The 15,746-nt window shown below is 37.6% G+C and overlaps 1 protein-coding gene and 1 long non-coding RNA gene across 13 annotated transcripts in view; one reads left to right on the forward strand and one right to left on the reverse strand.

Annotated features, from left to right (window-relative positions):
• Positions 1-15,746, forward strand: part of CACNA1D (calcium voltage-gated channel subunit alpha1 D) — a 171,754-nt gene that overhangs the window by 150,093 nt on the left and 5,915 nt on the right. For 11 of the 12 annotated variants that reach the window (XM_027701085.1, XM_027701088.1, XM_027701095.1 and 8 more), the window contains 6 exons: positions 222-352; positions 8,728-8,844; positions 10,365-10,729; positions 11,020-11,046; positions 11,913-12,062; positions 13,662-13,831. In XM_027701085.1, the coding sequence (XP_027556886.1) occupies positions 222-352; positions 8,728-8,844; positions 10,365-10,729; positions 11,020-11,046; positions 11,913-12,062; positions 13,662-13,831 (960 nt within the window). The remainder of the gene's footprint in view (positions 1-221; positions 353-8,727; positions 8,845-10,364; positions 10,730-11,019; positions 11,047-11,912; positions 12,063-13,661; positions 13,832-15,746) is intronic. The other variant, XM_027701094.1, reaches the window with a different exon arrangement.
• LOC113976168 lies at positions 3,856-12,022 on the reverse strand. The gene is made up of 3 exons (XR_003537022.1): positions 11,911-12,022; positions 9,889-10,066; positions 3,856-6,020 (listed from the first exon to the last, which is right to left on the reverse strand). It is a non-coding gene; the product is annotated as an uncharacterized LOC113976168 (long non-coding RNA).

Here is a 15,746-nt window from a genome sequence, read left to right on the forward strand (position 1 = left end):
ATTGTATTTTCTTCTTTATTAAGGATGAGTTCACTTAACTGACTGAGCCAAAACTGCTTGCTAAAACATTGCTTTTAAGTGAGTTACAGGGTCCATTGCTGTAAGCTGAAAGTGCAGCACCTATTGCACCCATCACATTTTCCCCCCAAATCAGATATGAGTGTACAGGCTATTGATAAATGTGCTGACTTGGGAGAGATCTGTCTGGTCTGTTCATTTAGATGATGAGGTAACCGTGGGGAAGTTCTATGCCACCTTCCTGATACAGGACTACTTTAGGAAATTCAAGAAACGCAAAGAACAAGGACTGGTGGGGAAATATCCTGCGAAGAATACCACGATTGCTCTGCAGGTGATTCTGTTTTTACTTTTTTAGCTAACCATTTTGTGACCTTACTTGAAATAGCAGGTAGATGAATATTGATGATTGTGCAATGCTGCCAGGATTTTATTTAGCTGGGACACTTTTGGCCCTTATTCATCAGAAAAGTAAAACGTAATCCTGCTATTCTGCTATAACAAGGTAAGTGCAAAAAGTTATTCTCTATGGATTACTCCAACAGTAGCAAGGGTTATAAAATCTTGTAGCAAGTCTTGATACATTGCAATCTAAAGTTGCTGGTACAGAATTGGATAAATAAAGTTCTGAGCTATCATTTATGTTCGTTTTGCTTTAACTGTTTAATATTTTGTGTTCCTACAATGGCATAAGCCAGTTCTCAGGGAACTTCCTAATATGCATGACCTCACAGTAAAGAGGGTTTTATACAGTATCATTTCTTAATTCTCATTGTTCCTTTCCTTTTCCACTTATGACTACTGGTGAAAAACCTTCCTGTTTTTTATTTGCAAATTCCGAATTCCACATTCATCAATTTCTTTCATAGGAAGTAATATTAACATACTGCATTAATGTCACACACTTCTGTCTGTCTCTTAAAACAAGCTATCAAATGGAAACCAGGACAATAGATCTGTCTGTCAACAGGCCTGCAGCAAGCAGTCCATAGAGTACACGTGATCTAAAGGGCAAATTCTGAAAACTTCTGTCCAGTGGTACCCTTTCTATTATGAATTTTGAAACAGGCAAATGGAAGGCTGTTCTCAAATAATTCCAGACATCATACACTGCACCATTTTTATTGGATTGGGACTTTGTGAATTTCAGTTAATGCTGAGTAGTTTACTACAAACTATAAATACTTTTAGTGTTTCTGATAATTTTTTACTCTGATGCCAAAATTTACAGATATGTTATGAAAATCCCTTTTCTAAAAGAGGAGAAATGTGTTAACCTGATTTAGCTACTGTTTTCTTTGTTAAAAAATCCTGTTGGTTTATACTTCAGTTTAGCAGAACAATCTTTGCTGTGTGAAGTGAGTAATTTCTTTCATTCCTGTGTCCTAAGAATGCCTCTGCTGGCAGCTCTGACACACATTGTGTTGCAAGTCACCACAAGCATAAGAGATGCAGCAAGCAGGGAAAGGTTCATCACAATTCTTGCTATTGATTTGGGAGCAAATGGCTTGCCAGGAAATGTATGAACTGTATTTGCATAGTATGAAAGATGAGAAAATTATTAGGAATAGAAGTGATAAAAAGACTGGAAATAGTTGAGAGGAAAATGAAAGACAATGGATTTTTAGAAAGGCCTTTGTAGACTTCATTATTGCAGAAGCATTGGAACATAAGGAGCTCAAAATTAGTTTTAAGCCACAGTATTACAGGTTTCCACTTGTGTTTTTGAAGTTTCACACATAAAAACATAGAAACAAACACTGAGTTTTCAAATGTGAGCGTGCTCTGTTATTTGTTACTGGATCATGCTTCCTGTTCAATGACAAAAGTAGAGGGCAAGATGGAACTGGAAAAAATTAGCTCTTTGTTCATCTTTAGACAACTATTTTTTCAATTCAAAACAGGTAAAAAAATGACCATGAATCTCTGCTAGGAATCTACAAAGGCTTATGGGATTTGAGACATAGCACATTTTTTTTTCTGATTAAAATAATGCTCCTGTGGGAATAAGATGAGCCAGGCCAGTAGATGGGAAGGTTCTTTCTTTCTTTTTTTGACCTCTTTGTTCCAGACTTACTTTGTCCAAAGCTCAAATGGTTGTCAGTGTTTTCAAAAACCTGTGGTGTTAACAACCATTTTTTGGCAGTGTAATTTATGGGTATATCATCCAACTTAGTTCTCAACTCTACAGGCATTTTTGTCTGTGTTTACCTTTTTTTGTTGTTTTGAGAACTTTCTTTTTGAAATTAGAAACTTCCTGTAGTCAGGGCAGGCATGTTACTGCAGCAGCAGCTTTTGTTTACTTTCTATAAACTAGTTAAGATTTCACAGTATCTGGAGTTGTGATAATACCACTGCAAACAGCCTCTGCTTTCTGGACTTGAGAAAGTCCAGCAGAAGCTGTCTGTAATTTTTTGAGTTCTATCATTAAGAACCTTTCTATACCAGGAATTGTTTGCTTAAAGCTTTAAATAACATGAGGAAAGTACTTTTATCGGGCTAATAAGAAAAGGCTTTCCAGCCATCTGATTCTTCTATTTGTAAAGAATAAGACCAACTGTATTTTCATATTCTTGATTACATCTTCTCTCTGTTGCAGACCAGTTGTCAGGCTGCAAGATCCTTAAGCAAACCAGCAGATAAAAGGCAATGTCACCTGTTCCAATTTGTGTCTGAAACCATATGAGCAATAAATGCTCTTGTACTTTTGCTGATGCCTGTGACTTTCTCTTGGGGTAGTTGACCTAGTTAATTAGTGAAGACCATGGTTCCTAAGGATCTAATAAACCATGCATTATCTAGCCTGGCTTTCCTTATCTCCTTTCTCCTGCGAGAAAGGGAGAAAACGACCTGCTATCAGGCTTTACAATCCCTTCCTAACCGTTGAATGAAGCAGGAGATGAGTCACAGTTTTATAATCCTGCTGATTCTTACAGTTGTTACACTTTTCCTGACTTCAGAGAGTAAACAACCCCTGTGAGAGAGAAGGCATATGCTCCTTGTGACAAAATCCCATGTGTTTTAGTTCTCAGGACAACTGTTAGTCAAGAAATTAATGTATCTTGCCGTTTTCCCTGTTTCATGGGAATCCAATAGAATTTTTTTAATGTAGATCACTTCTTTGCCTTCCTTTATTCCTCGTGTTCTCAGTAGTATTTTGTTGGGGTTTTGAAGGTTGGTTTGTTTAGTTTTTTCCAATAGTTTCATTTAGTACTTTTGAAGATACTGAAGAGAAATCCTGTCACTGTCAAATGGCCTAAGGCACTGTTCTTCCAAGAGAGTTACACTTACTTTTTTTTTTTTGAAACTAATCCTTTAGTTATAATCTAGGATAAGGAGTTGGATGCCTTGCTTTTTGCTAAAACTGTTTAAAACATTTACTTCTCATGCTGCTATCTCTGGAATGACTTATAGGCATTGGGTTGAGTTAGAAAATTAGAACAGAGCTCCCTGCAAAACTAGATTTGCTTTGTGAATACCAGAGCATGCAGCAGGCAGGAATTCCCCTTCTTACCACACAATAACTTCATTTGGTGTGATTTTTATTCTATAGAGCTCACGTTTTCCTCAAGGATGTAGCATTTGCTGTTAGCCCAGCACAGCTGCTGTTTGGGTACGTGTCAGAGAGGAGGAGGCAGCCCAGAAAGTGAAGTGGGTCTCAGGGGAATGATTATCTGCTCAGACTATTAAGTCAAGAAAATCTTTTTGCTGTGAAGTTTCAAATTCCTCCTCACTCAGAAAAGGACACTTCAAATTATAACCAACAGTAGTTTTTCTAAACTTGCATATTGGCACCAAAAACATCTTCAGAACTGCGATAACAATATCCCTGGGAACTCCACTGTCTGTCTTTTGCAGACCCGGGGTTTTCACCTCTTATGAAGGGAAGAAAACAAGTGGCTCTGAAATGACAGATGACCAGTTTATGTTAGATCTCTACTGCCATTTTTGTGATGTTATACATGCTCCTAGGTCACAAGAAAAAAGGTGCCTTTCTTATGCTATTGACTGATACTTATCCAGTGAGAACAAATATATTTTCTGGGTCAGAAAGAGATGTCTTTCTGTAATGATGGAAATTTGTATTGAGCCAAACAGTAGTCACGTTGCTAATAAAATAAATGTTAAATGAAGCATGAAGAATTTTAATTACTTTCATCTGGTACTTAGGGGCAATGAATTAATTCTACACTATTTTTCCTAGGAAAATACTTACTATATTTTCTGTACTTACTGTATATACTTACTATACTTACTGTACTAACAGTGTAAGTAACATTTGCAGCTATTTTTCGCATTTATTTACAAGTAACACTTTTTGTTAATACACAGAAATAAAAGTTAAAAGATATTTCCCCTGCCTCCTACACAATAGCACTGATTTAGTGAGCTGAACTTGATTTTTAGAATCATGTTTCAGATTAAATTAATTATGCTCTTTTCCCTCTGCAGATGTTATAACTGATATTAACCCCACAGTAAACATTAATAGAAAAAGGAAAAAACCCCAACCCTCTAGTAGGCATCGTCTGAGGGGTTAATCTGTAGCTCCAGTTCCATTGAATTGTGCTCCCATGCTGATGTGGTGTTCGCAGGAGGGCTTAGCTCCAAGGCAGTCTGGGTTGGACTGAGAGCAGAGCTTTTGTGTAGTTGTGGAGCAGCACACTCGGTGTTGGGAGCCGGGCTCTGAGAGGATGAACAGCTCTGGAGAATCACGGCTCGACTACTATGTCTCTTATGTTCACTGCTATAGTGTAGGTCTATCCAGCTATTTCTCTGCACGCTTATTTCCTTATTTTAGTAGTTCTTGTGTTGTATTCTGTTTGTACTAACCTCAGTTTATTTTTGTGTTGTCAGAGTAGCTTTGAGATTTTATGTTCTTTTTAGTTTTCTCTGCTATAAAATACGCAGATAGTAAAAACGTGTTCATTAGCTACAAATGTAATGGTTTATTTGAACATTTTTAGAGTCCTAGGCTTTCAGGACTCTGAACCTCTGAAGACCTAAGGATTTAGAATAAATGTTTATGCTTGTTCCAGATCTAGTGAGTTTGTACAGCAATATACATAAATATACATCATTGTTCTAAAGGCTGTGAAGCAAAGCTTACCAGTGTTTTCCATTTCCTGATATCATTCTAAGATGCCTCAAAAGAGGGAGCATTGTGTATTTTATGTGACTGGAAATAGTTTAGATGATAATGATTCTTACTATTTAAATAAGGGTATTGTGCTTGCAGTTCTTAATCTAAGCTTAAACTGCATCTATATGTATGTTGGACCATATCTCACAATGCTTGTAGACTGAATTTAGCTACAGGGAAAATGATCTTTTTGTGGTTCCAGTATTTATAAGCACTTAAACATTTTTCTAGAAGTCATGACTCTGGAGTCTTGCATTATACACAGATTTCTTAACATAAGTCATGTATTTAAAATGGTGTTACTGTTTTATGCATACTATAGACATGGAAAAATTGATTTAAAATGTATTTGGCATTTTTTATAGACAATCTTTTCAAAATATTTAAATGTTTAACTTTAAAACATTCTGATGTTTTGGTGTGAGGTGCTTTTTAAGCCTCTTAGAGAGTCTCTCCGTCTCTAAATAACCAATACAGGGATACAGTTATTGGCCATTCGACATTTTTTCTCCCCAAGGGACTCCTGCAGTTCTGTTTTTGCAGCATTTGAAGGCACATACATGTCATCTCAATGGTGTGTTGGAGACAGGGGCATCATTCATTGTCTCTTCAGATGCTGTTTAGGACCCAGCACTGGTGTCTCAGTGCCTTGTGCCATCTTGATGACACTGCAGGTGCTGTTGTGCCTCCTGAAGCACAGCTGCACAGAATTACCATCTTCATTTGAAGTCATCTTGTGCATTTATGGGAAAGCCTAATTAAAGGCATGCCTGGGTTTCTCATGTAATTATGTTGTTCAGCACTCTGTGTATCACTGGTTTGCTAAATAACCATTGGACTGGTTCATGCCATCTTAAGCCTACAAGGAAAAAATGAAGCAAGGAAGGCATTAAAAATTAAGTTTTGGAGAAAGGATGTGTCTGAACAAGAATTAACTTCTTTTGCCAACTTCTAGTGAAATCTCTAGAATAGAATTAGAGGCAATCAAACATATTAGTCTCTTTTCTTCCTTTATTTTAAAGAAACAAAAAAATAGAAAAACCTGAGGAGAAAGTACAGATGTTCTCTGGCAGAACAGCATGGATAGTTCAATCATGCAGTTTTGATCAATGTTATCCCTATAGAATTGGTGCCTAAACATGTTTCTGGCATGTGTTATCTGTTATAGACTCTTTCATCTTCCAATGTCTGTGATGAAAACAAAATCTGCTGAAAGGTATAGGGTAAATGCACATAAACATTAACACCCATGTGTCATTGCAAGAGGTCTGTTACATGGAAATTAGTGTTACTGGAGAGAGATGAGATGATAGAGGCTGCCTGCTTTCTCTTGAGTAAAGGAGGGGTAATTCACTAAGAAGTAAGCCAGAAGGCAGTTGGAAATGTAATCAAAATTAAATCATTATTCAATATGTTGCTGTCAAATGTGGCTTGTCTCAGGTCCTAGGCATATATTTGTGAGACTTAGTCACAATTTGGCAGGCAGGAATATGAGCTGGTGGTTTTTGTCAGGGCTAAAATTTACCATACTGCTGTCTGAGAGTGTTGTGTTCACAGGAGGGCTTAGCTCCAGGGCAGTCTGGGTTGGACTTGAAAGCACAGAGCTTTTGTGTGGTTGTAGGGCAGTGCACTCAGTGTCAGCACTGGGAGATGGGCTCTGTGAGGATGAATATATCTGGGGACAAGACTTGACTACTGTGTCTCTTGTGTTCACTGCTGTAGCCTAGGTCCATTCGGCTATTTTATTGCACCCTTATTTCCTCATTTTAGTAGTTCTTGCATTGTATTCTGTTCACAAGTTTATTTTTCTGTTAAAGTGTCACTGTAGCTTTGAGGTTTTTTGTTCTTTTTAGTTTCCTTTGCTATAAAGTAAGCAGGTAGAGAATGTGAAATGCAAGTGACTATTCTTGCTAATGATCAAAAATAATAGCAATCCTCTGCTAAATAAATACTGCCTTTGCCTCTGCTAAATAAATAGAAGCCTTTGGTCTTCTACTTGAAAATCTGTACCTTATAGTGTTAATTTTACTTCCCTTCAGCACCTTACAAAATGACAACCATTAGCCACCTTGCTGAGGTTTTGACTGTGCAAGTAGCATGAGAAGTGGGAGAAAGCACAAAGTATTCATGAAACGTGTATTGTATATTAACTCACTAGTAAATGATTTTTAGAACCTTGTTCACTTATAGCGTAACTCTCAAAGTTCATCCCTGAGGAAGAAAATTTAATTGCCAAATACATGTAGCTAATGTGATCAGTCAGGCACCTTTTTCAGGAGGTGAAATACTGGGATGAGTGAAACCTGCAGAGCAGCCTGTGGTAAATCTACACTGTTGGATTAAAAATTTTTGGTTCATCCCTTTCCGGATTCTGATTGCCCACACTGCATAAATGCCTTTTTGCTCCTCATCAAACCAGCTTGTTCTGTTTTGAGTGGGAATCCGACTGTAATGCAGTGGTATGTTCCTGGGAATGTGTGTGAGAACAGCAAGAATGGGACCAAGCCATGTTTGGGGCCCTCCAAGGTCCTTCAGCTCCAGCTGGAGCTCTGAAACACAAACAAAATTCTCTACACATCCTTATGCCACCCCAGGGCAAGTAACATGCAATGGCAGTGTTGTGCCATAGAACTAAAGCTCTGATGGGCTGGGAAAACCTTCAAAAAATGCAAAAAAAAAGAATCAGGTTTTTAGATAATAATCAAAAATTGGGCCAAGTGCTGTGCATGATTTTTAGTAGTGCAAGTGTAATGTAGTAAAGAGTTAAACAAACACATCTTTGATTTCTTCTGAATCTGATGAGATAAAAAAAAGGAGTTGGGAAGAACAAAACTGTGTTTCTTGCTTTGGACCAGAGTTAAAACAGGAAAAATGTCTCCTATTTGATGCAAGGCAGGCCTGTACAAAAGCCCTGAATTCTTGGCATGGGTATGAGGTCTGTTTCTAACGTGCAGGTCTGTCCTTGACAAGTCTCAACATTTTCCCTTTTCCTAAAGGTTGCTTGTGGTGGCCGACTTGAGAGGACTGTGAACTGGTGTACACTAAGGTCCATGCTGCTGTAGCTAAATGGTCTTCTGCCCTAAACTAAAATTTTAAATCAAATATCTGTGTACCAAAGTGCAGTGTAGATGAGCTGGAATTATTTCACTGCTTTCTTTTCCATCTGAGCTCTGCTAAAATTGCTGTTGCTGTAGCAAAACTCTCCTTGTGTTTCCTTTGTGGACACAGGCTGCAAACATTTAATACACATCTCATTGAAATGCATTTTATTAGAGTTCTTGCTGATTACTTATACCTTATTATAAGATGAATCCTATTTCTGTAAGGGTCCATAAATATCCGTGGTCTTTTAGTCAGTATCTACACTGATAATAAAGACGTGATCACCTCATCAGGGTTGTACTGGAATATATAAGCCTTTTATTAAACAGTAAAGAAACTCAACAGTAGGATGCATCCTGTGTGGATGGCAGGATACGAAAACTTGTTAACTGTCCTTTAAAATAAATTAAAGAGCGACAAAGAATTTGCATTCCTAATGTATTATGATATTGTCATTGATTTAGGCAGGACTAAGGACACTTCATGATATTGGCCCTGAAATACGCCGAGCTATATCCTGTGACTTGCAAGATGATGAACCAGAGGAAAACAATCCAGAGGAGGAGGAAGATGTTTATAAAGTAATGTCAGAACACAACCACGTGCATTGTTTTATCATATAATATGAGATTAAAGAACAAGCTTATCCTTGAATATGAAATAATATATATGTACCTAAACCCCTCAAATCAGTAAAATATAAATATTTTATAAATAAGTATATTTTATGTATAAATCTATAAAAATGGTATTACCAGGACACTTGCATTTCATCATAAATTTAGGAAGCAGCTCCTGCAGGGTGACTCTCCTGCCCCTAATTCTTTCTCATTAATTCTTATTTTTCCTTAGGCAAATCCTAAGAAAATGTATGAACCTTGCCATCTCAAATTTTGATAGTGGCATGGTGTAAACTGGAATTGTATTAACTTCTGCAGTGGTAGATAGGAAGAAGAGAATGAAATTCTGTGCAGCCAAACCACAACAGACACAGAGCTGCATCTTTAAAAATGAATGCCTGGAATTGCATACAGGACAAATAAATATAAATTGTATTTCTAGTTTCTCATGAGGGATATCAATAAGAATCAGTTATAAAAATGATTAGTTTTCCTCTTCTACGCTATTTAGTCCTAATGGCGAACACGTACGGTTGGTGTTATAATCAGAAGCAATCTGGAAACCATTTGTCAGCCAGCAAGAAAACTTAATTTTTCCCAAGCATTTCAGAAGAAGCAGATGTAAAACATGCTTCTACAGGAATTATATCAGAAGCCCCATAGCTTGCTACTGTCCTTTGCTAAAAAGGAGGATGTGGCACTGGAGGCAGTGCCCCAGCTACCATCAGTAGATGCATTTCTCTGCCAACCATCATTACCTCCTGTCTTCTCTAGATTGAGCTTCAAGACAGACTGCTGTCATCCAAGACCCACACCTGGCTAGACAGGGAGGCTACATTATCTGGGTCAGGTGTAAAAGAGAGCTGCATGTCATGGTCATAACTTAGCACTTCATTCTCTCTTTCACCATCCATTACACTCTCAGGGCTGGTAAAGAGTAAACTACTCTTTCTTGTACCTCTGCAAGAAGAAAGAATGGAAGCACTGAAGCTGAATGTTACCTACTTGAGTTATGCTTGCAAGCTGTTGCATGGCACTCCATCCTGTCTGAGTGACGCCTGTTGCAAACCGGTGCTCTGGGAGAACAGGAGACAATTCCACCAGAGTGTTCTCAAAAACGAAGCAGACACGTCCCTTTCTGAGGAAGTTGGTGCATGTTCATGTATGGGAATCTAGGTTTCTCCTGCGTAATAAAATGTGGAGAAAACTGGATATGTCACATTTAGTTGTATGGAAAAGAATAATGATCACGGCATAATGTCGATTTGACTCGGAAATACAATATTGTCATTATCACAATCACATCTGTGTCACTTCAGGAGATCCCATCTAAAGCATCATAAAACTAGAAAGAAAAATCACAGATTATTTGAATTGCTACTTTTGTATGCATGTAGGAGAGAAAAGTAAGTTGTCACTGTCAAAAATATGTTCTGTTAAGGTATCTGATATAATTTTTTCTTTCTCTTCTCCTAAAACAGAGGAATGGTGCCCTCTTTGGCAACCACATAAACCATATTAGCAGTGACAGACGAGACTCATTTCAACAGATCAACACCACACACCGTCCCTTACATGTTCAGCGGCCTTCATTTCCACCTGCAAGTGATACTGAGAAAAATATCTATCATCAGGCAGGAAACTCTGTATACCACAATCATCATCATCACAACTCAGTAGGAAAGCATGTTCCAAACTCAACAAATGCCAATCTCAATAATGCCAACGTGTCCAAACATCATGGAAAACACGCAAGTTTTGGAAATCGTGAGCACAGATCTGAGAACAGTTACCGTTCACACTCCAGAACTGATCACGAGAAGCGCAGACGGCCAAGCAGTAGGAGGTAAACTCACAAATACCTATTTGCTTTTAAATAAATTTACAAATACACTATAAGAAACTTATGCTAGGTGAAATTAATTTGACACTTCATTTCTGTTGCCTAACGATGTATGAGATTTATCTAAAATCTAACTCCGATGTATGGAAAATAGCTTGGAAAAGGTTTGAAAGTAGCAGTTTTCCTTAAAGTGAAGTTATCAGTTACAGCACAGATATTGTAATTACCAAAGAATTTCTCTTAATGACTTGTTCTTAAAATTTCTTTCTCATTTTCATGGCTTACCTGGATAGAACACGCTACTATGAAACATACATTAGGTGAGTTGATATTGTTCTGACATAATTGAAGGGGGCAAAGCAGTTTTTCTCCTTTCCTTTTTCTCCTTTTGCTTTTCAAAATTAACTGTATGACAATGCATATGATTAATAAATTAAGTGACGATTTCTAAGTCAAATTTTCCACTACCTGTTCTAAAAGGACAAACTTCTGGTCAAGTTCAAAGTTGTTCAAGTCCTTTTAAAAGTCCAGGCAGGTCTCTGCAGTTTTGAACAGGCTAAAGATCACACCTGATGATGGCCCTTGTTAAAAATTTACTTGCAAAGACTGGAAAACCACTGGTGTTAGCTTTGATAAATGTTAATGTGTACAGTTCCACTTATAGGGGACCCAAAATCTTTCCTGATTTTATGTCTTAATATTTTCCAAGACAACTTTTTAGAACAGGATCTGTTTTTTTAGTTGAAGTGCATAAATGGACATCTAGTGCTGGTTTTAATGTCTGGAGTTGCATATCCATGTCAGATTTTTCTTGGCAGACCTCACTGAGAACTCATTAATATTTGAGCCATTTCACAAACTTCACACATTTAAGAGAGGTTGTGCTTCTTCAAGTGACTGAATGTGTGTTTTGCAAAAATGTCTTAAACGTATTTGACTTCCCTGAGCATCCCCTTATTATTTCCCTGTTTGTATTATAAGGAAATAAAGGGAGATAATCTTTAAGAAACAGATACATTATTCATGTTCTGAACTGCACTACTCTGCACTACTATGACACCACCTTCTAGAGAGTTCTTAATGATGCTTTTTCCTTTGGAAGCAGATTAAAAGAACTGTGTGTAAAATAAAGAATGTACAATTGATATAAATAGAAAAAACATAAGTATTTGTTTGCTACTTACAGATCTGACACTGGTGATGGGCGTCGACCTACTATTTGCCGTGAAGAACATGAAGTCCAAGACTATTGCAATGATGATCATTATTTGGGAGAGCAGGAATATTTCAGTGGAGAGGAGTATTATGAAGATGACAGTATGTTGTCAGGAAACAGGTGAGGATATATTTTAAACTAGGAAAATATTTCAATAAATTAGATACTGTAGAGCCTTCCCTAAGCACACTTACACTCTCTAATGAAGTTAATATTCCACAACTGCTGGCAAGTAAAATGATGAGTAGGAATAGAGAGTGTACAGAAGATTTTTTGTGTTTGGCATCATGTGCTGACTCCAGCAAAACTTCTGTACCAAATTCAAAGGAAGGACAAAGTTCCTTTGAACTGATTATGAACTTGGTAGTGTATTTAACTCATATCATCTTTGCATTCAATATTTTAATTTCAGATTTAAGAAGAAAAGGCATTGATTTAATTTTGCTGAATTTAAGCTATTCTCTGCAGTTTTATTTCCTATACTTTCTTCAGAAATGGACTGGAGAGAGTTTTTCTAACTTTAGGATGGGCTCCCAAGTTAGTTCAGCTTTGAGCATTGCCAAATTTGATTTGAGCACTGTGCTGTTGGCTTCGGGCAGCAATGGCTTCAGCAACAGGGCAGGTCCTGACTTTGCATTGGGACTACTCCTGTCTGTAAATAACAGGCTTCCTGTTGTTCAGGCAGTGTTTGGGTGCTACTTTGGGTGGAAGTTCTGATATTCCTGTGATAGTAGTTCTTCAAATATAAGATCATTCCAGTGTTTTCTGTCAAGGAACAGAACCTGTATTTGGTAATACTTGAAGGACTTTCTATTTAAAAGAAAAACAAATGCACCTTTTCCTCAAATATCTTGTGGGGTTTTTTTTAATTCCGTAATATCCATCTTCTCCTTATGTTGTAAAAAGACATATGCATTTACCAGAATGTATTTTTCTTCCTTCCTATGTTTCCCTTCTGCTGGATAAATTCAATAACAAAAATAACCTCTACTTCTGTTGATAATTTTTTTTGCTTTGAAGTCCATCCCAGAAGCAGAGGAATTTATTACCATTTTGTCTTACATCCATAAGTGCATATGCACCAGTGCCAGACATGTTTAACTCTTCTTCTCCTCCTATACTGACTGTCTTCACCATCTGATTTCTGGCAAGATTGGCACCCTAATCTGCATCTTGCTGGTTTGCATAAAAGCTAGGATTTGCATGAAAGCTAAATTTTGCGGAATTCTCAGGTCACTAATTTTTTTTTATATGATAGAGTCAAATAACACCTTTCCAAGATGTGATTTTAAATGACAAGTATCCAGAATGTAAAAGGCTTAAATCCATTCTCTGAGTATCTGTGCTCCCACACATTACTCAGGCTTCACAAGAGAAGATGGCAGCAGTAGAACAGAGTATTTAGTTTATTTTTTTAAGCAGTGTGCAACTCAGGTCTTACATTTTAGCCTGTACTGGTAAGAAGAAATTGATTGAAAATATAATTTGATAAAAATTTCACCTGAGAACTGACTGTGTAACTGTACTAGTACAAAGGTGTATGCCCACTATCTCAAAATCATACAGAAACTGGAATTTAAAATTGAGTGGTGCAATTATATAACATAGTATTTAATTATCTTGCTGGAGAAAGAATAGACTTGAAAGTCTTCTAGAAGAAAACTAATAGATCAATTTACAGATACTCACTAAAATAACATTTTCTTGATTGTATTTTAAATGCAGGCATATATATGATTACCACTGTAGATATCACTGCCATGACTCAGATTTTGAGAGATCAAAAGGTTACCATCACCCACATGGTTTTTTTGAGGAAGATGATTCACAAATCTGCTATGATACAAAAAGATCTCCTAGGAGACGGCTGCTACCTCCAACACCACCACGTAAGTACATTAAGAACAATTTGTTTGCAAATCTAGAATTCTTTAAATGCATTCAGACATGTTCCGGTTTAAAAAGGCTTGTTTTCAGCTTGGATTTCAAACATGACATTTCTTGATTACTTTTGCCAGTGCAATGTTGTGTATGGCAGAAATATTTGTCCATCCTGAGAGACTGGCCAGAGAATCTGCGGCTTGTAGCTTACAAGTCAGTCTTTCTAGTATTTCTTGCCTCACTCATCCAATAATATAAAAATAACCAGTGTCATTACTAGTTTTAACTTGGTTTGATAAATGAAGAAAGAGCAAGGTGGGATGCAGCAATAGTTTGCTTTGAAACTTTGAGCAGGGGGTTTCAATCCATGTGCCCTTTACTCACACCTACAGATGTGCGGCACTGCTGTTGATCAGTGCCAGTCTCTCTAGGATAATTTTCAGGGAAGAGAGAACCTAGAGTGAACTTTGTTTTGGCTTTTCCTTTCCTCACTTTTGAAGTGCCTTTAGCTTTTTAACATGCTTCACAAGTTGCTGTGAAAAATAAGTGTTATGCTGAGCTAAGCATCTTATTTCAGATTCACATTCATATTTTATTCTGCCATCTCAGGAACAATGCTTAATATTCTGTGTTTCCTCTGAGGGAGAAAACGTTTCAGTTTATAGATTGAGTTAGCATTGTCAACAGATATGTTTACCTATTTCTTTAATTTTCATTTATTCTCTTCCTTAGATCTTTCCCTTGGTTTCTCCTTATCTCAAGAACAATGTTGCTTTATCTGCATTTCTGCAAGCTCTCATGCTTCTTATCTTGTAATTCTCTCTTTGTATGTTCCAGGCCATGCTGCAGAGATCAGCGATGCTGATCCTCTGCTGAAACTAGGCACAGGCTCAAAACTCTTGGACTTTTGGTCTTTGACCTCTGACACTTCATAGAGAGGAAGTACAAAAGTGCAAAAGAAACCTCTTTTTATGGGTCTTTCTTGTTGGTGCAGGAGAAACAACACTCAGCACTGTGCAGTGCCCACGGTGTGGGCTGCACAGCCAGGTCTGTCACGTGTCTCTGGGTGGTGCATTTAACCAGTGCCATCCAGGCAAGACAACGCAGGATTGTTTCTAGAAGTCTCCACATTTTATTTGTTCTAAGGTGGAGAGTTGTCTTCCATTCTGATGATGGTAGGAGCCAGAGCCACAGTCCAGTTATCTGTGGAAGGATGACTGCAAGGACCCCGTGAGTGGGAAAATGAGTTTCAGTCCTTTCCCATTTCAGTCACCTTAAAGGAAATGCAGGTATAGATTTAAAAGATAACAGTGTCTCAGAGACAAGTGTAGTGAGATCATGATGTATCTGAGGCACAGTCTCAGACTCTCCAAAGCTACAGAAAGCTTTAGTAAAGGGCAGCAGCAAAATATGTCATCATGTAATAAAGGTAGCATTCTTCAGCAATACTGTCAGTGTTGGATACACACTTTCGGCACTCAACTCCTTATGAAAAGACTGGTAATGCTCTTTGCTACTTGGCATTCTGACCTTAAGGGGCACAGACGGAAAAAGCAAAAAGAATGAGTCTGGTACTACAGAGAGTAAATAACTCAGATGAACAGTAGTGAAATGTCCAGAAAGCTGGTAGCTGTCTTCCAGCAGCAGAAGGAAAAGACTTCAGACAAAGGAGAGACTGTGAAAGGAGACCCCTGTACATCTTCCAACAAGATTTTATGATAGCAGAGGAATTTTAAGACAAAGAAATAGATGCAGGAGAACAACCTTCTTATAAAAATCCTCTTGGGTCTGCCCTTGAAACTGTTGTGAGAGAAGGGTTGAAGGCTTCCTCTAACTGCAGTCTTTGGCATTCATTTAACTTTTCTGATAAGGTTTAATGATGGTGTTGGGCAGACATTTCTTTAGAGGAAGTTGCACTTTTTA

This window comes from Neopelma chrysocephalum, unplaced genomic scaffold (genome assembly GCF_003984885.1).
Source record: "Neopelma chrysocephalum unplaced genomic scaffold, ASM398488v2 Primary Assembly neopelma1_147, whole genome shotgun sequence".
NCBI lineage: Eukaryota > Metazoa > Chordata > Aves > Passeriformes > Pipridae > Neopelma > Neopelma chrysocephalum.